At 33.9% G+C, this 21,116-nt stretch overlaps 1 protein-coding gene across 1 annotated transcript in view; it reads left to right on the forward strand.

The window, feature by feature from the left end:
* PSIP1 (PC4 and SRSF1 interacting protein 1) overlaps nt 1-20,644 on the forward strand; it is a 37,617-nt gene extending 16,973 nt beyond the window's left edge. Inside the window, exons 5-16 of the mRNA XM_052644982.1 lie at nt 1,652-1,756; nt 2,632-2,694; nt 8,034-8,130; nt 9,181-9,256; nt 12,983-13,211; nt 14,124-14,242; nt 16,924-16,979; nt 17,582-17,652; nt 17,859-17,960; nt 18,074-18,287; nt 19,719-19,830; nt 20,584-20,644. Coding sequence (XP_052500942.1) covers nt 1,652-1,756; nt 2,632-2,694; nt 8,034-8,130; nt 9,181-9,256; nt 12,983-13,211; nt 14,124-14,242; nt 16,924-16,979; nt 17,582-17,652; nt 17,859-17,960; nt 18,074-18,287; nt 19,719-19,830; nt 20,584-20,644 — 1,305 coding nt within the window. The remainder of the gene's footprint in view (nt 1-1,651; nt 1,757-2,631; nt 2,695-8,033; nt 8,131-9,180; nt 9,257-12,982; nt 13,212-14,123; nt 14,243-16,923; nt 16,980-17,581; nt 17,653-17,858; nt 17,961-18,073; nt 18,288-19,718; nt 19,831-20,583) is intronic.
* Nucleotides 20,645-21,116: the final 472 nt, after the last annotated feature.

The raw sequence follows: 21,116 nt of genomic DNA on the forward strand, positions 1-21,116 counted from the left end.
TGTATCTTTTAATCTATATGTTTCTTAGTTCTTTGTCTGTGCCAGGCTATTTTCTCTTGTTTGAAACCTTCAGATGCTGTTGTGTCTGGAATATTTAAATTTTTGATTTTACAGGGCTGCATTAGATGATCCTAAGTGCCTTCATTAGCCACCCCAAAGTTGTTTGTTACAGTACTTATAATTGCTTCTGTACTAGTCTTAACTGCCACAGGCTTGTTCTATAAACAGAGAAGTTGTATGTGTCCTGTGTGCCTGGCATTGTTATATATTTGTGGAGAGAATAGTTATCCACTAGATGTTTGTTGCACAAATGTGAGAATTGATGAATGATTTACCATTCTTACTGCCTTGACTGTGTAATGGGAGTCCCAAAAGACTGAGTTGATTATTTCCTGAAAATAACTTTAACTTGGGTTATGCATCCTATGATTGTGCCTTCAAAGTCATTTTCATTCTCCAGATTGTCTTGCATAGTCACTCTAGTCTCTGTTCCCATCTACCTACTTAATCTGCAGGTAGTTTTCATTATACATGTTGATACTTGGGAGTTTTCTATTTCACAGTGAAATATTTGGTTGGTTGTGTGCGTGAAACCCAACAATTTTCTGTTCTTAAGATAAGTGTGAATGATGATGCTGGTGTGATGTACTCTGTGTTCCCAGCCCAGACATCCTCCATGGCACATTCCTGGGGTTTGGTGCAAGCATTCAAGCCCAAACTTACATAAAAGAAACACCATAAATTTGCCGTCATTAATTTATAAATATCTCTATAGTGCTATAAGTAATTTTGGACACATTTGTACATTTTTTAAATATACCTTTATAAAATTTGTGGATTATCAGCATTGCCTTTTTTACAAAAAAGGAAAAGGGTTAACAGTGTAGAAGACTAGCCAAAGGAAAGCGCTAGAAAGGTGCACAGCTTGGATTACATTGCCGTCATCTTGTAAATACGTGCTGCACCCTCACCTCTGGTTGTCATCATTTTGGTTGGTATTTTGAAACTCTAGGGACCCTAAGTCACCTGCTTACAAGTATTTTCTCATCTGGGGGTACTTTTAGAAATGAATGATTATTGACTCCCATTCAGTGTCTGTTAAATCAGAATCACTTAAGTTTGGGTTTCAGGAATCTGGATTTTAAATAAACTAAATTTGAAATATAGATCGGTCAAGGTCCTTAAATAAAGTTGTGATGTGTGTATATATATATATACTTTTATATATATATACACATATATATGTGTGTGTGTGTGTGTATATATATATATGTATATATATATATATACTTTTTTAGATTAGATTCTTTATCCAGAATATTACAGTAGTTGAATAGAGTGTAGGTCTGTGCTGTTCTAAATCACCTTACATTGTACCTTGTTGGGTGTTGGTTAGAACATCAGGATGGTATTCTTTGTAATTGTACTTTTAATTTCTGCTTCATCATTTTATCTGCTGAGCTTGTATGCATCAATTGCAGGAATAATAGCATTTAAAACTGTTTATAAATTATGCATACTAGAAGTATCCTGTGCAACAGAAATAAGGGTACTTTTCTAGCTTTCTTACAGGCTTTGATTTTTTATGGGCACAAATTTTAAAGTTGGGATAAAATTATTTTGTGAAACTAATAGATTTGATTGTTCATAGGCATCAGCTAAACAGTCTAATGCGTCATCTGATGTTGAAGTTGAAGAAAAAGAAACAAGTGTTTCAAAGGAAGATACCGACCATGAAGAAAAAGCCAGCAATGAGGTGTGTTTAATTTCTCTTGCATTCTAAATCCATCTTGTTGCAAGGAAGAATTGTAAAATGAGTTGATTGTGGCAAAGTAGAAAGTAATCTTTAAAGTAGTCAAGTAATGGGAAAATATTAAAGACTTAACCTCCTTGTGTGAATATTAAATATAATATTATAAAATATTTTTTTCATCTTTATACTTTCTGGCTGCTCCAGGTCTTAGTTGCAGCCTGTGGAAAGGAATCTTTAGTTGCAGCACATGGAATCTAGTTTCCTGATCAGGTATCCATCCCAAGCCCCCTGTATTGGGAGTGCGGAGTCTTAGCTACTGGACTACCAGGGAGGTCCTTGGATGTTGTTAAGTTATGAGGTACAGCTAAAAGACTGGCTTACTGTTTGTTAGGAATATCTTTAAAGCGAGGTATTGTAGATGGATGTATGGGAAAGGACATTGAACCAAATTTTTAGAAACCTATGTTTATTTCCAACTCTGTATTTGTTATCTGAATGGAAATACTTATTTAGCCCTTCTAGGCTTCATAAAATTGTTATATGATCAAGTCCTGACCACCTCTTAACATTAACAGTCCTACAACTGAAGATTCTGCTGTAGAAAGATTTGTGTTTTGTAAATTTAAATAGACAACCCCCACAGTGTACTAGCAAGTGTGACTTTAATATTTGATCTGACAAATTTTTTTTGTTTTTTTGGACAGAGATAGCAGTAATTCCTCTTATTTCATAATGATAATATTAAGACTTTTCAAAATTTATAATTTCAAACAAGTTCCCTAGTTCTTTCAGTGAAACATGTTTGTGATTTTTAATTTAAGAAACTTCCTTTCAGGTGTGGCATAATTTATCAGTTTCATCTCTTTTTTTTTGTATAGGATGTGACTAAAGCAATTGACATAACCACTCCAAAAGCTGCCAGAAGAGGGAGGAAGAGAAAGGTAATTCTACAGCTTAACCACAGAGATCTTAAAAGAATTTTTATTTTAGCTGGATTGAGGAAGTGTAGATAGTGAAAAAACTGTACTGTTTAAACTTAGCGTTTCACTCTTAAGTCCTTATTGTAAAGGATAGGTTATGTTTACATATCAAAACTGTTGCTTTCTTAGTGATACAACATCCTTAAGTTGCTGCTGTTGCTAAGTCGCTTTAGTCGTGTTCGACTCTGTGCGACCTCATAGACAGCAGCCCACTAGGCTCCTCTGTCCCTGGGATTCTCCAGGCAAGAATACTAGAGTGGGTTGCCATTTCCTTCTCCCTCCTTAAGTTGAATGGTAAACAAAATGCACCAATTTTCATTCCTTTTTATGTTGCTGCCTTAAGTTTTCTCTATAAAATGGATAATATATATATTTATAAGATTATTGAGAGGATTAAATCAGTTAAGACATATAAAATATTTATAATAAATCCTTATACATGGTAAGTGCTTTATAAATGTCCACTGTTACCCTGTTGTTACTACTTTACAACATTGTTGCATGAAATGAGAGGATGTGACAGTTTGGGATGAAGTACATCTTAGCATTTTAATTAATGTTTTCTTCTTTCCTATGTGAAGTTTTGTTCATCACACCTTTTTCTGACCTAGTTACATAGAAAAACTATTATTATATGACAAAGCTACAAAGAAAACTTCGTTCAGTTTGTTTTTTCTTTTAATGGCAAATTATGCTATTAGTTTATTGTTTTGGCCAAGCCACACAGCACATGGGATCTTAGTATGCAGCACGTGGGATTTTAGTTCCCTCACCTGGGATTGAACTCACGTCCCCTGCAGTGGAAGCACAGATTCTCACAATTCTCAACTGCTTCACCACCAGGGAACTCCAAGGGTTCAGTCTTTTAAAAAGGGTTGTTTTTTTTTTCTCTTGTACTGTAGTGTGAGTTCAGCGTCTTTAATTGAAGCCACTGTAATTATTTGTTTTCATATTTTACTTCCAGTGGCTTTTTATCCCCTGTGGGGTGTGTGTGTGTAAAGGAGCTATGATAACTTGAACACGATTTTAAAAGATAGGCAGAATTTTGACAGGCAGATGGAGGAGTAGGGGAGGACAGAGGCATAAGAGAAAACTTTACTTCAAGCATTTCTAGTGTTGCATTTCAGTATTATCAGACCATAACATTTGAGGAAAACAGGTATGAAAACACCAATGTGTTATCCTGAAGAACTGGTGGATAGCCTTTGAATCATTTTAAATTTCAGATACTTCTTTTAAAGCAGTGTAAATGATGGGAATCGAATTGAAGCAGAGTGAGACTAGTTTCCTGATAAATTGATTCAGAGTTTTGGTACTCACTTCACTGGCCCAGGCAGAAAATCATCAGTGAATAAGGAAGATAATGTCTTTGTTCTCACTGAATGACATTTTTGTTGAGACAGATAGTAAATACATATGACAATTAAAATGGAGAGTTACGATTGTGACTTGGTAACTAAATTATAAAAACCTTTCTATAGAGTTAACATTTTTAGTGGTGTAGGTAAAAGATGGGATGCTAAGAGCCCCTTAGGGGGTTAATAGTTGATTGAAAGTGGGTGTGAAGGGAGAAGGAGGAAGCTAGGATGACTTAAGGTGTTGGCTTGGATGACTGGATTATATACTGAGATGCAGGAGATGTTTTGGGAGTAGAGGCTGAGGAGGATGTGAAACACCTTTGAGAATTAGACTGAAAATATATATTTCTCTGACACCAAAAGGGTTAAAGGTAAAAGTTATAGATGTGGTCTCATAAATATAGGATATTAGATGGTTAGTCAAGGGGGAAAGTTTACCAAGAACCACACAGAAACCAGAATCCTGAGGTAATATAGTGGCCATGAAAGGTTGCCTTGTAAAATTGTGGTGGAGAATGAACTGTCAGGAGAAAATCTAAGAGAAGCTATCAAGATAAACAAGGAAGGAAGGAATTTTAAGAATGAGGGAGTGGTTAGTAGGGTCCTGATGCAGAGGGGGCCCAGTAAGGTTTGACAGTTAGGATCTGCCAGGATACTTTAAGGTCAAATGGTAAGAACAGGTGAAGTAGACTAAAGAATAAAATGTTTAATGTTAAAATTACACTGTGGTTTTGAAATCTTTGAAGTGAGGAGAGAGAATGCAACAAGGATTTGCCATGGTTAAGGGAGGGTGTTAAAGTAAAATATAATAGAGGCTGTAACACCTTTTCTTTGTGAAACCAGGAAATAGCAAAGATATTGAGTTTAAATTATTGAAAGTTAAGAATAATGCTGAGTGAGAGAAAAGGGAGAACACATTTAAAGAAACTGACTTAATGGAAAAGAGACATTTTTCATCTTTTATAACATTGAAGGGAATGGACTATTAAAAATTTCTAGGGAGACTTGGAAATTAAGGGACTCCCTTCCTGCTGGCCTCAGTCTCTCCCTTCTCCCTCACTGAATTCAAAGCAAGACTGCATATATGGTATAAGGCAAGAAGAAAGGATTGAACGTTTATGCTAGAGGGAGGAGGAGGAAAGGGAATGACAAAAGAGAGGGTAAAGGAGTAATGGAGAACTTTGACCACAAATGAAGCTGCATAAAATGCATGCACTTTGTAGATTTTTTTTTTTCCAGCAGGGCTCAGATCAGTAGCAAGTAATAAAGCAAGGAAAGTAGAGTTTTATGGTAATCCTCTGTTGGAGATTTGTGGGACAGGTGCAGCAAAACAAGATTGCAGATGAATGACAGTCCCGTGAGGTTTCTGTAGGGTTGAGAGGCCTTTATGTAAAGTCATGAAGGGAGTAGAGCTAGCAAATGGGGTCATAAATGGGGAGAAAATTTGTCAAAGGATTCAGTTCAGTCACTCAGTCGTGTCTGACTCTTTGCAACCCCGTGAAATGCAGCACGCCAGCCCTCCCTATCTATCCCCAACTGCCGGAGTCTACCTAAACCCATGTCCATTAAGTCCATGATACCATCCAACCATCTCATCCACTGTCATCCCCTTCTGCTGCTGCCCTCAATCTTACCCAGCATCAGGGTCTTTTCCAATGAGTCAGCTCTTTGCATCAGATGGCCAAAGTATTGGAGTTTCAGCTTCAACATCAGTCCTTCCAATGAACACCCAGGACTGATTTCCTTTAGGATGGGCTGGTTGGATCTCTTTGCAGTCCAAGGGACTCTCAAGAGTCTTCTCCAACACCACAGATCAAAAGCATCAATTCTTCAGTGCTCAGCTTTCTTCACAGTCCAACTCTCACATCCATACATGACCACTGGAAAAATCATAGCCTTGACTAGACAGACCTGTGTTGACAAAGTAATGTCTCTGCTTTTTAATATGCTGTCTAGGTTGGTCATAACTTTCTTTCCAAGGAGTAAACGTCTTTTAATTTAATGAGATCTCATTAGAAAAAACCCGGATGCTGGGAAAGATGGAAGACAGAAAGGAGAAGGGGGCAGCAGAGAATGGGATAGTTAGATAGCATCACCAACTCCATGGCCTTAATTTGAGTAAACTACAGGAGATAGTGGAGGACAGAGGAGCCTGGTGTGCTGCAGTCCATAGGGTCGCAAAGAGACTCCACTTAGCAACTGAACAGTAGAGGTCCCAGTGAGATAAAATGTGGAAAAAATTAATCTAGTCAGAATATTTGCATTTAAGATATTTAGATGTATATTTGAAATAATAGTCATTTTTATAGATAAAATATTTATTAAGTTAATATTTTCATGAGGAGTGGTTTTGACTTGCATGATTTTGCTGTAATAGTCAAGAATATATGTCTGTGGAAGGGCTGTACTTTGGCTTATTGAAGTGTGTGTTTATGATATTAGTTATAGATGAACTTGCTGTCTCTAATTGGTATCTCCTCAAAAAGATTCATACCTCTAATTCTTAATGCAGTGTCAGATTTATTTCCAGAAGTGGAAAGTGTAATTGAAGAGAGGTTTTTCTTCTGGCACTGAAAGAGCTTATCAGTTTGAACTGAATTTCGGAGAACTTTGGCCCTCCTAACTTCTTAATAGGAGCTTTCATACAGTCTTGGGTTCTCAACCTTTGTTATAAAAACAGATGCCCAGCTTCTTACTCCAGAGCTATCAAATTAGGAGTGGAGCAGGGATGGTCTGTAAGTTTTTAAACTTAAACTATTTATAATGAAAAATGGATAAATTCAGTGGGATTCCTGAGTCAGATTTGCATATTCTGTATTGTTGATATTCATAATAAACAGTAATGTTTTGCCAGTTTATGATTTGATCACTGTTAATATATGAATAATTCTCCATATCCTTACCAGTATTTGTCATTATCTCAAGTGTTTGTAAATCGGATTGTTGATTAAAAGATTAAGACTTTTTATCAGTAAGATTGGATTATGCAAGTTTTTCTGAGATGCTTTATTGCCTTTATTTTGTGAGATAGTTTGGGCTGAATTCTAAGTAGTTGAGGGTGAGGAAGCAGCTCATAGTAATCCTCATTGCTCTTTTTGATCTCTTCACTATTTCTTTTCTCTCTTCCATTATGATATTATGCTTGTATTTCCTTTCTAATTGGTGGTTATCAGCCTTGGTTCTACTCTAATGCTTGAATTGATTAAATGGATTCTCATTTGAGGCTGTTGTCTCATTACCTTTAGGGCATTATAGTTTGCAAAGGTTTGTTGGGATTTCTTTACAGTGAGTCCTTCTTTATGGAAAATAAGAATAACTCCTAGGGAAGAACAGCAGATCTGTCTCATTTCAAAAATAAAATGTGTATATTAACAAAGGATGGAAATATCAGTAACTTAATATATTGCCTTTTCTAACATTAATTTAGGTTGTATATCATAAGTACACAATGTAAAGTTTTAGCATTTTGAGATACTTAATGAAAGTACATTTATAAGCAATATGTGGGCTATTCAGTGTAATTACACTTTATTCAGTACTTTGCATCAAGAATATTCCATTTATTTTTACAAATGACTCTTTTTAGGTTGAGAAGATCTAAAAAGTGAAGTTTTATAGTTTGTTTCCTAGAATTACAAGCTAAGTTTGAGGATATCACTGAGTCAACTGTTGAAAAGTGAAAATCATAACAAAAGTAATGTTTAGTGGTGGTCCAGTGGCTTAAGACTGTGCTACAATGCAGGGGGCCCAGGTTTAACCCCTGGCCAGGCAACTAGATTCCACATGCCAAAACTAAAACCTAGCACAGCCAAATAAATGAATATGTATATTTTTAAAGTTATGCTTATATTTGAACTTACCTTACACTGGCATGTTTTTGCCATTAAACTAATAAACTTGGAATGCCTACCATGCTAAATAATTTAAATCTTTGTTATTCAGGCAGAAAAACAAGTAGAAACTGAGGAGGCTGGAGTAGTGACTACAGCAACAGCATCTGCTAACCTAAAAGTGAGTCCTAAAAGAGGACGACCTGCAGGTAGGATTGTTAATGTTTAAGTATCTGGCTTGTGATCAGTATTCTAATCCATTTAAGTGCTGTACCTCAGCTGCTTTGGAATAGGTGAATAGACACTTGGTTATGTGTAACATACACACTTTAAAGAAGATAAACATTAAGGTTTCTGCTCTCTGATAAGGTATTTAAATTTGAAATAATTGTTTGAGACTTTTTCATTTTCTGTTTATCCCCATTACATTTTCCGTTAATAGCAGCTAATGAGGCTGTGGTGAGATATAAATTCCGTGACTAATGGGTTTACTTGACCTCTTAACTTTAGAAAACTTGAGCTTTCCAAATGGAATCGTAATGAAAGCAAGAGAACACAACATTTGAGTTATCACAGTTATTAATTTTTAAATTTTTGTATTCTTTCTTTATTAGGACCTATATAATATGTAGATGTCTTCAGCCTATTTAAAATATTTTCCTAATTTGGCAAATAGGAAATAGTTTGGAAGGCTCTATCTCTAATACAAAGTAAAACAAAGTTAGCCAGGATAGAGACAATTTTTTTTCCCTACTTCATAATATAGGATTCTTAATGAAACAGATTTAAACTGAGTAATACCTCTGCCTCAAATTTGTTTACCTTTTTCTTTGGATTTTAATAGTGTAATGGATCAAATTAATGGTATTGTTAGAAAATTTAGTGAATTCTGATTAAGAATTTTCAAAGTCGTGAACATAGATTTACAAATGATATTGTAGTATGTATATGAATGTTGAGTATAAGGGCTATTATCTACTATAAAGTTGAATTTTGTGACATTCCTGTTAAAACAACAGTGAAGGATGTTCTTTTAAGTCCTCAGCCATACTAAAGGTAAATTGAAAATAATCTTGACTTACTTCTCTAAATTGTTACTCATTTGAACGAGGATATGATTTTTAAAATCTAAAGTAAAAAAAACTATATCTGTAATAACTACTAATTAATAGTATGTATATTTATAACTTTTATATATGATGTCTACATCTTGGTGGGAAAACTGGTAGTTACAAAAATTTTCTTCCTGTGAATGTTAGCCACAGAGGTCAAGATTCCAAAACCAAGAGGCAGACCCAAAATGGTAAAACAACCTTGTCCTTCAGAGAGTGACATGTGAGTATTATAATTAGTTATGCAATAAATAAGACATTTCACTTCAAATATGTATAAACTTACTTGAGTTTCTACAAGTTTTTATTCACAGATGATTATTATTGCTATTTTGTATTTCTTAGAATTATGAGAGAAATTCTTTAAAACATAGTTTTATTATATAAAAAAGTTAAAGTTGACAGGGAATCAAGAAAAATCTGATATGGTTTCATTAATCTAAGACATTTTCTTATATATCAGGATGTAAGATACTCAGATAATGCAGGGTAAAATTTATAATCTCTTCGTTTAAAGAAATTTTTAGACAAAGTGTTTTTTACCCCACCCCCAGACAAAGTATTTTGAAGCAATTTCCACAAATCTTGCTCTTCCAGAATAGAATCTTGCTCTTTATTTCAAAATAACACTTAAAATTATTTTTGTAAATGATATTATTTTTGTAAATGAGTCTTTTGGAATGATGACTTCTTTTAGTTAGCAACGAAACAATCAGTATTTCCGTTTTCCTTCCTTGCCACCGTTTTTTTTCTATGTGGATCTTGTCTGTGTCAGCTTTCTGGGTAGAAACTTCACCAAGAGGAATGTATGTCTAGACAAGGCAAAAACTTTGTAGCTATTGTGTTCGAGGATTTTACAGGAAAAGACTCAAGTATGTCATTTAAGAATGGACTTACAATGTTTTGAATGAAAACAGTTTATTGGAAATTTCAGTTATAGAACAACTTAAGAGTGTTGGTACTTTTTAACCAATGTATGTTGAAAGAGTTTTATTTCATTGCCAAGCCAGCTGTTTAAATATTCTCAAAAATAGTGGCAAAAAACAACGTGGTTTTAATTACTATAGTGAAATTAAAATATTAAGTACATGCAGGTGAGTTTATTGTTAAACATTTCAAATGAATCTCTCTCATCCCCTCTGTAAGATGTCTTCTCTAATCAAGGCATCAAGTCTTGGATTTCATGATCAACTTAAGGCCTTGATGTAGAGATGTAGGAACTAGAACACAGGTCATCTGCTCTCCTCTCCCCTTTATATATGCAGTTTGATCTGGGATAGGGAACCATAAATACTCCCAAGGACAAGATTATGAGACATAACAGCAGTCATTGCTCCCTAGGAAATAAGAAATTCTGTTGGGAAAATATTGTGAGATCCCCATTTTATATATAGGATATTTCCTTGATTAGGTTTGTTCCTAGTCCATTTCTCTCCTTGACCTCTGGCCCATTCTTTGGAGAGTTCTCTACTTTTTTAGTATCATCTTTAGTTGATCTTCTTCAGTATCAATAGTTGCACTGGAAAGTACTACCCTCCTTACTAGCTGAGCAGCTTTCTTAGTTTCCTTTCATACTTTAGGGAGTTTGACTCAAGATTCCTTTTTAAATCTCCATTACTTTCCCTTCATGCAGATTGTCATCACTTCTGGTAGTGTAACAATACTTCATTGTTAGTGTGTGTGTCCATTTCATTCTAGTTAGCTTCATGTGCAGTGATGTGACTCATAAGACTTCCCCAGACATGCTTATCTTTCTACACTTAAGTAAAAGTACTTTGAGTTTATATGTTTTCTTGAAAACCCACTTCTGGTTTCTTTTTCCTACAATCATTTGCTTATCAGAAGGATCAAGGTATCTCAGTTTGAATTCTTAAGGAAAGGCTGGCAACTTAATACATTACCTTGACTGGATCTTTGACTCCTGTCTTTGTCTGAATTTAAAAATCTTTTATAGGCTGGAAACAACTTTCACCACTGAGATGCATGGGATTTTTTTCTCCTTCCTTAGCTGTCCTGTTATTTTTTGAACTTCCTTTTTCTTAAAGTACCCGATAAAATTTATGTTGATAACAATCAACTGGAAGACGCCAATATTTTGTTTTGAAACCTCTTCACCTAAAGCCACAAATTCACTGAATAAAGTTCCTTTCCAGTTATCATAGACGATAGTTTCGTGTGTTGTATAGTAGGGTTTCAAATGCAAAGCAAGTGTCACACGTTCTAGGTTTCCATGATAGACAACTCCAGTAGCTTACAATGTTTATTTCTCATTTGTGCTGTATGTAGGCTAGGCATTGGCTGTTACAGCTACTCTTAGCTCTGTATCTGGACAAAAACTTAGTAGAGTGCAGAGCAAAACTATATAAACCCTTTTAAAATGGGAGCTGTCCACCATAAGAACAATGGGTGTCTCTGGTAGTGACAGCTTCTTTGCAGTGGGTCCTGAAATGATAAGACAGTGGAATGGAGTCCAGAAAAGCTGAAACCATCTCCTAATCCTCATGTAAAGATCTATTACAAGTCATTGAGATATTTGGGGCTTTTTTTTAAATTAAACTATATTTATAATTTCCTTTAGTATAATTTTCCTACCATACCTTGACCTGTTAATAGAGAACTTATCCCCAAGAGGTCTGTTTTTCACGGAAGATGGTAAGGAGGGAATTAACTAAAGACTTAATTGTAGTTATGGGAATTCTCTGCTTTGATACTGTTTTTAAAACTTAGAAATAATCCATTTCTTAAGAGCATATGATACACATTTTAACTCTATCTTTAAGAGAGAAAAGTAGTCATGTTTCTCCAGTATGTGAGTCATAATTCTTAAAATGTTTATTCCTTGTATGTATACATTTTTCTTGTTTAGAATACATTGCTAGAAGCAGACGTGGGGTTAAAAGGATATTTTTATTTTTAATACCTGCCTCTTTGCACAGGGGGTAACATTTTAGGGGAAGCAGTTGGTCAGTAACTTTGAAGAGCCATGGAAATGCCTTTTATATTTGATCCTCTCTTCTGCATCTCCACAAAATGATCATTGTCAAAATATTTAACTTGTGAAAATACTGAAGTGATTTTACTTGCCTGCCTTATCTTCCATTGATTAAAAGTAAAGGGTGAAACCCATATAACATTTGAAGATAAACATAGCCAATGACAGTTATGTGACAAAAAATGTCTAAAGAAATAAAATGTGGGTTTTTTTTTTCTTTTGCAAGTTAATCTCTTAAGGGTTCAAGGAAGCAGCTGTCTGGAAAGTCAGTGATTTGGAATTGAGATACTGGGCTAACTGACCTTTTTGCACCATCATTTTCTCACCTGTTAAATGGATTGGGTTGGACTGAATGATCTGGGGTTCCTTGCAGCTTTTAAATAACATATGAAATTCTCAATAAAATTCCTTGAACACTGCATAATATTAATTGGCCATATATATAACCATTATATGCATGAATTGAGCCTTTTAAATTGCAAGGAATATTTCTTCAAATTTTAAAATGACTGTATTTCACCATACTAGTTTGATTCTGCAATTGTATTTTTGCCTATGTGGCTAAAATCTAGGGATCTCACACACCTTATACACTGCTGTTGCCCAGAGTCAAGAATAGTACCATGGCATCTGAGATGGTACCCAGTATTATTTTTAAGTGAATGAGCTACAAAGAACTTAGAAAATGGGGGGTGGGGTGGGGTGGGGAATCACTCTTCTAGTGCCACTGTAATTTTTCTATCTTCTAACTTATATTAAAAGGATGTTCTTTTTTGTGTGTGATAGGCTGATAGTGACCCTTCCTTACATTTTACTTGAAGATATTTAAAATTTGTTTTTAAATAAAAAACTATGTATAGCTTATTGTTACCCAAAATAGTTATTAACTCAGAGATTGTGGTTGAATGACAAGATACATAAAAGTTTATTTTTCATTGTTTTACCTGTGAATTATAGGATAACTGAAGAAGACAAAAGCAAGAAAAAGGGGCAAGAGGAAAAACAACCTAAAAAACAGCTTAAAAAGGATGAAGAGGGCCAGAAGGAAGAAGAAAAGCCAAGAAAAGAGCCAGATAAAAAAGAGGGGAAAAAGGAAGCTGAATCAAAAAGGAAAAATTTAGCCAAAACAGGGGTTACATCAACCTCTGATTCTGAAGAAGAAGGAGATGATCAAGAAGGTGAAAAGGTAGAATGTTTGCATATCAAATAAAACCTGTTTTATTTTTAGTTTCTTGTGTAGTTCTTAATCTTTAGATCAAGATTTCAGTATCTTTAAGAAAGTCTATAAATATGATTAAAAGTTAAAATGAATTTCTTTACCTTTCTGAATAAACTTCAGTTAGCAGTGTTAAAAAGCAAATTTGAAGCTTTATTGTACATCATAAGTTTACCTTACCTTTTCACAATTAAATGGGAGTTAAAATGTTGTATGATAAACTTCTAATAACCCCATCTACTTAGAAAAGGTAGGAAAGTAAAGAATTAAGCCAAGTAAGTTGTGACCAGTGACAACAGATGTAAAAAGGTAAATTTATACATGGATTTATATTATTGACCTCAACGAGCATTTCAGACCTATTGAGTGTACAGTTTATTAGTGGTACTTTATTTGGATGCAGCAATTTAGGAGTTTGATTAAAGTTATGCATTCTTTTCTGTATAAAAACAAAAGTTTTGTGTATAGCCTTGGAAATACTGACCCAGGTTGTGTAGGTCTTTCATTTATGTTTATCTAACTTATTAATACCCTGAGAAGCCCCGGACCTAAAATTCCATAGGTTGAGCAGGCACTTGTCAGTAAACAGGTATTGAAGTCACAGTGTCGAGGCAAACAGCCTAATGTACTTCATTTTAATCCATATTAACCAAAGCATGTCATTCCTATAGCAATGCAGTAAATAGATTATGAATCCCAAATTGATCAAGGCAAAAGTTAAATTTAGATAGCAACAACATGTGGAATTCTAAGATTTTTTAAAATTAGTAATTGTCCCTTAAGAAAACTAGTTGCTGCTTTTCTTCCACAACTGTAATCATAGAAGCATTAGTCACTGACTTGATAGTTAACTAAAACCATCCTAATTCTCAAATAAAACAGAAGAGAAAAGGTGGAAGAAACTTTCAAACTGCTCATAGAAGGAATATGCTCAAAGGACAACATGAGAAAGAGGTTGCAGATAGAAAACGCAAGCAAGAAGAACAAATGGAAACTGAGCAGTAAGTATTTTCTTATTATAAATTTCAATTTCTTTAAGCCAGCATGAAAATTTTAAACAATAGAATCTCATTTTCCAGACTTTCTGAAGCCTTCTAAAGAAGTGACTTTGCCTATGTGTTAGAAAAATGTCTTCAGTATATGATAATCATATTTCAAGCTTCATTCTTTTCTGAGTAAAGAGGATGAAATTCACTGAGATAATCACCCTATGAATTATTTTTAATTTAAACGGAAAGTGCAGATAGGGTTTAACTGCTTCAAGGCTTTGTAGAAAATGTCCTCATCCTCTATTGTTTTCTCATATAATATTAAATACAGAAAGATGATAAATTAGTGGACAAAGAATGAAAGAAATATTTATCTTTGTCATACCACCAGCAGGCCTCCCCCAGAAGACCAGCAAAAATAACAAAAGCACAGTTGGAAACCCATGAAGCCAGTACAAGTAAATCTGAAAGGCTGACAGGGTTTGCATTAGATGTGTGCAATATAAATCAAGATAATAAGTTTTGATACTTGGAGATAATATATACTTACCATGGGGAATTTCTTCCCCCTTTAAGTTTATTCTATAAAATAATTTTATAAGGAAAATAGCAATGACAATGATGATTAGGCTTCATGTGTTTATTACATTTGTTTTCTTAGTTATCTTTAGACTGTCTCTTCTGAGGTCTTTCTCTGAAAAACGTTTCTTTCTTTGTGAAACGTCTTGCATTATTCTGACTAAACTGTTTTTTTGTTGTTTTAGTGAGGAGGTGATTTTAAAAACATGCTGTAGGTCACTAAGACAAACTTAAGCAGTGAAATTCTTAAAAAAACTATTCTTAAATAATTTTGTACCTTTTCTTTATATAATAAATCTGTAAGCTGAAAGTCTTGTCGAGTATAGCATTTGACCATCTCCTTTCTTAGTTTCTTGGAGGATATATAAGCAGTTTTAGCTATAAGAGGGAGTAATTTAAAAATTGATTTAAAGCTCAGAAGTGTTACTCCCTTTAATCTGTTAGACTTGGACCATTTATGTAAATATTAGAGTTATTTTTTTGTTACCTATCCTTTCCTGTCCTTTCACTGAAAAGTTGTTGGACTGTTTGTTGCTTTTAACTTTATTGTGCTCCCCAATTTAAGATATAAAATTAGTTGTTGCTTAGTAAATCTAGCCCAATCCTTTAGTATCTCAAAGTTAATCTTTATGTGTTTCAATTTCTTTTTGAATGTCCTCCGAATGTAACTTTCTCAAATTCTAATATTTGTGTTTTCTTTCCTTCTTCTGTTATTACAAAACTTTGTACTTGGACAGTTTTGCTCTGTAAAGCATTTCAGATGCAGCTTGTATGAAATGCATTATGCAAAAATAAAGTTTATTGTATTGTATTCCCAGCCAAACAACATGTAATCTACAGTAATAAAAAATATATCTCATTTTGGGCTCAAAGCATTAATCCAGTTACTGAAAAGAGAATACAAGTGGAGCAAACAAGAGATGAAGATCTTGAGACAGACTCATTGGACTGAATTTCCCCCTCCCCCCTTTTGATGGAAGAATGTTCCAGATTCTAAATTGAGGACTTCATTAATGGCATTATTACTGTGTTATGATTGTTAAAAAACATTTCCTGTAAGGTACACACTACATACTAAGGTCGGCCATCATTCCTGTTAAGTTTTTTACCAAGCTTAAAATGAAGCTTTGTGTTTGAAAGTTACAAGCTCAGATGAAGATGGTGGTTGTACATTATTTCATTTAGAAAATATAAAAATTCATTTTGTTTTGAAGCTAGGTGTTAAACTGGAGTAGCTATATTATACCCCTAGAGAATGGGGCAGTTGTGCCCTTCCCTTGACATTCCTTTGTTGTTTAATTCTTTAGAATATTAATAATTGTTTTTTTAATCCTGAGAGATTAAATAGTAGACTTGTTAAGAAAACAAAAATGAAACTGTAACCAAAATTTTAAAATAAAGTTTTTTTTTAAAAAAAAAACCTGATTTTTAGATATTTTTTGTTCTTGTCTATTTCAATTGGTTTATTATAGTAGGGCCCGAACTCTAAGTCAAGGTACTAGAAATTATTAAGAATTCATTTTTAAATGGTTATTTTTGTGATTTACAGTAAAATGGTACCTTTTCATTTGTGAAATGGTATGTAAACACTAGTAAATGTCATTTAAGTTTGATACAATGGCAAAAATAAATCCCACTTTATTGTAATATAGTAGCATTATAGTCTATTTAATCTTGTAACTAACTTTGAACCCCTCAAATTACCTACCTTTTGGAGATGTGGGAACAATTAAATCAGTCTAATTTGACATGCTATTTTAGAATTCATGAAACAGGCATTCTCTTCCCACTATGGCCTATTTATCCATTGACCCTGCAGTTGGTCTTTTAACACACTATTGTTGGAATAAAATTGCACAAAAGCAGCTGTTAAAATTTGTAATGCCACTGAAAAATTAGATTGTTAGATTATTTTGGCATGTTAATTTTTATGTTGTTTTGTTTATACTAATACTAATGTGGCATTGGAAAGGTCTAAAAATTATAGTCAATTCCTTGTGATCTAGGTCACTTAACTATTTTAAAGAAAAACTTTTACAAAAGGGATTGTGGGCATTTGGTTATCAGTCACAGAGTTCCAATGTTTTTGAAATATTTGTGTTAACATTTGATAGGCAGAATAAAGATGAAGGAAAGAAGCCAGAAGTTAAGAAAGTGGAGAAGAAGCGAGGTTAGTTATTTCACTTTCTAAGATGTATAATGTTATACACAGAAAGGAAGTTTTACAGAAACTTAATTGTATACATGTTGAAATCAGTCATTTGATGTTCTTATTGTACAAGTACACATTTTAAATCCCTAATGGATTCTGTTACGTTTTGCACTTTTTAAGTATCATCAGGTGAACTTGAAAGGTGGTCATGATTATTATTTTACTGCTCCTTATATGATGAAGTCAGATTTATTTTATTGTAACACTGCCTAAAGGAAGATGTTTCCCCATTTCTGACAAATCTGGTTTCAGATGGATATTTTAGTTTTGGTTAAATATGTAAGGAAGAGGCAGGTGCTAAAGGATTGAGAAGGAGTTAGTGGATGCAGACCACTTATTTTAGAGACATGCAGCTACTCAGTGATTCTTTGCTTGTATAATGAATATTGGTTTCCTAAACTAAAGACTAAAAATGGCAGATAATTTCTTAATGATGTCAGCAGATTACTAAGAACATTTTTTAAAAATTACCACTTCTTTCCATTATACTTTACTTTAGATTATACAAAAATACTGGTTTTGGAAAACTTATTTACTGTGTTTCACATTTTAATTTATAGAAACATCAATGGATTCTCGACTTCAAAGGATACATGCTGAAATTAAAAATTCACTCAAAATTGATAATCTTGTAAGTGTTTAATACCTCATTTAAAAATACAGTGCTGCTTTTGTAGCTTAATGTTTTTTTCTAACATGGTTTGATAAGTATGTAAATTTGAGATAACAGAATGTTACTGGCTATTTTGTATGCCTTGTTTGAGATTTTGAAAGTAATCTCTGGATTCTATGGGTTGTGGTAATTAACAGTTATGAAATTACTGTTTTGTCATGAAGGATGTCAACAGATGTATTGAGGCTTTGGATGAACTGGCTTCACTTCAGGTCACAATGCAACAAGCTCAAAAACACACAGAGATGATTACAACACTGAAAAAAGTAAGTGATCTTTAGTTATGCAGATTTTAAAAATTTGCTCATTATCACCACTTTGTTAAATAACATTCAGAAATCAGTTAGGCAAATTCTGAGCTTATCTTTTGTTTTCTCAGATACGGCGATTCAAAGTTAGTCAGGTTATCATGGAAAAGTCTACAATGTTGTATAACAAGTTTAAGAACATGTTTTTGGTTGGTGAAGGAGATTCTGTGATCACACAAGTGCTGAACAAATCTCTTGCCGAACAAAGACAGCATGAGGAAGCAAATAAAACCAAAGATCAAGGGAAGAAAGGGCCAAACAAAAAGCTAGAAAAGGAACAAACAGGTACGTGGTAATAGTCTGTTGGAATTACTTTTTAAAAATGGCTTTGATATTTAATCTTATTAATGCCTTAACCTACAGTAGATGATGGGAGTCCCAAAAGAACTTAGCAGAGTCTGCTCAATCTTAGCTAAACTTTTATCAAGTTTAAATTACTAGTAGTTACTTAGTAGTAGTTACTAGTAGTAGTAGTTGCTATTGTTTTCATTTAAATTAGGGAAAATTTCTAACCTACACAAAAGTCAGGAGAAATGAACTTCCTGAGTCAGCTTCAGCAGCTATTAACGTATGATCACTGGTCTTTTATTATATCTCCCAAGTTTTTCAGTGACACTCCTGAAGATTATTTTGAAGCAAATTCCTGTGCCATTTCAGTCATAAACATTTTAAGGTGTATATATGAGCGAAGCTTGAAATAGAACCTGTAGTACAGGTTTGCTTGTACTCCAGGAATACTGTGGGTTTGGTTTCAGACTGCTGTAATAAAGTGAGTCACATGGCATACAGATTTGTTTACCCTATACTAAAGTCTTAGTCTGTCTAAAGTGTGCAGTAGGGTTATGTCTAAGGAAATGACATATCTTATTTTCAGAATGTTTAAAAAATGTTATAGCAAGTGAGCCTTTCATGAATTATAGTAACATCCAAGGCATCACTATATGAATATAATAAAATATAATAAATGTCTAAAGTGTGAAATACTGTGACAATTACCAAAATGTGACACAGAAACAGAGTGAGCGAATGCTGTTGGGAAAACGGTGCTGATAAACATGCTTGATGCAGGCTTGCCATAAACACTGAATTTGTAAAATGCAAATGCAGGATCTACGAAGCACCATAAAGTGAAGCACAATAAACTGAAGTGTGCCTGCACCATTGGGAGCGTCCCTGATTCCATGGTACTAAACATGTTGGCAGCAGCTCCCTAACATAGAAAAACTGTTCAAAACGAGTTGGATTTTCTTAACTCATTTACTAGGGAATGATAATGATAACAAACCAGAGGTTTGATAATGAAGTAGTATTTACAGGGAAGCCCTCATCATTTTCTAAGTTAGAAGACAAAATCATGTTAACTATTTTGCCACCTTCTGTTCTTAAATACAAAATTTTACTGTGATTTGCATAGCTTTTTCTAACAACTGGAATAAATCACAATGCTCTATAAAGAGTTGTACCACCCTTTAGTAACTTCCTGACAGCAGTAACAAATGGAATAATCAGATTAGTAGTCTGTTGTTTTGTGGATAGATATAGATCGTAACCCTGTTTCTTACTGTGCCTTGTCTACCCAAAGGATTACAATGCAGTATCACATAAAATACAGTATTAGGAACTTTGGGGCTATGTTTAGTTCTTGAATTTGGGTCTTCCTAATACTTAAGATGTCCTCACAGTTCTAACAGTTTTCCCACTGGTATCTTTCTAAAGGTTCAAAGACTCTAAATGGAGGATCGGATGCTCAAGACAGTAATCAACCACAACACAATGGAGACAGCAATGAAGAAAGCAAAGACAACCACGAGGCCAGCAGTAAGAAAAAGTGAGGACATATTTTAGTGCATTGTAATGTTTTAATTTTTAGATCACATTGCTGATCCAAGATCGTTTGTGTAAGGAATTATATTTTCATGACTCACTTCCTGAATTCAGGAGTCAAGACATCAAAATGGCCAAATTGTAAAGAAACTTTACTTAAAACCAATATGTCATTGTATTCAAGAGAATAGAGCTAAGCAAGAATCCTGTTTAAAAAAAAAATAACTGTTCCTTGAACTCGTTCCATTGATAACACCTGTACTAATGACTCATGTCCACACTTACTTGACTTTTGACAGAATAATGCAGAAATTCGATCTAGAATCATAGGTTATGTTCCCATGCTAAAATAACTAGATATGGAACCAGTTACCTAAATCTTGATTAGTCCACTGTACACTTCAAGGATTTAGAACCAAGCATCCTTTCTAATTTTGAAATCAAGGAAATCTTTCTCTTCTGAAGATTTATAATATGTTGGTACCATAGATACATTTTCATGTTCTTTAAAGAGAACTCATTTTAAAGCTAGAAATGACTGAGAAGGGCCTGGGCCATGATGCTTCCCTTTAGTTATTTTGCTTGATCTGCATATTACTTTGGGAAGAAAATACAACATAGTAAAATAAAATTTACAACAGAAAATAATTAACATTTTAAAAAACATAATGCACATATGTAGTATCTTTTTTTTCTCCTGAGGAACAAAAGCCCCCTAATCCCAGTTGTCACACCTTTTTTTCCCCTTTTTCTTTAGGCCATCCAGTGAAGAGAGAGAGACTGAAATATCTCTGAAGGATTCTACACTAGATAACTAGGTTGACATACCTGGAATATAAAGAACATTTGAGAAGTTTGTAATGGTTTTCATTTGAAATATTTAGACTGCTGAAAGTTTTAAATTTTTATAAACATAGGTTTTGATGTTTAAAACTTGTTTTGAGGGAGAAATGTCCTTATCTCTGTTTAAAAGTGACTAAACATTGCTAATTGTACTTGCGCAGTATTAACAGCTACATTATACAGTGACTGTGAGGGGAAGTTCATTTAGGAAGTGTTAAACTGCTTTTCCAGACATCGGTTGTAGTATATTTTCAGTTAGTGTGTGTATGTTAATGTGTAATTGATAGTAGAAAAAAGTTACATTTTTTAAAACTGCTACTTGTATAAACCTTTTCCTCTTTTCCCAGATACTGTGGGTTTTGTGCATAGTTTTTACAAAAATTGGATTTACCAGACTGTCTTTTCACTGTTGTGGGTTTTGTAGAAGTTAAGCATTTTTATGGTTGA

Source organism: Budorcas taxicolor, chromosome 8, assembly GCF_023091745.1.
Source record: "Budorcas taxicolor isolate Tak-1 chromosome 8, Takin1.1, whole genome shotgun sequence".
In the NCBI taxonomy this organism is placed as follows: domain Eukaryota; kingdom Metazoa; phylum Chordata; class Mammalia; order Artiodactyla; family Bovidae; genus Budorcas; species Budorcas taxicolor.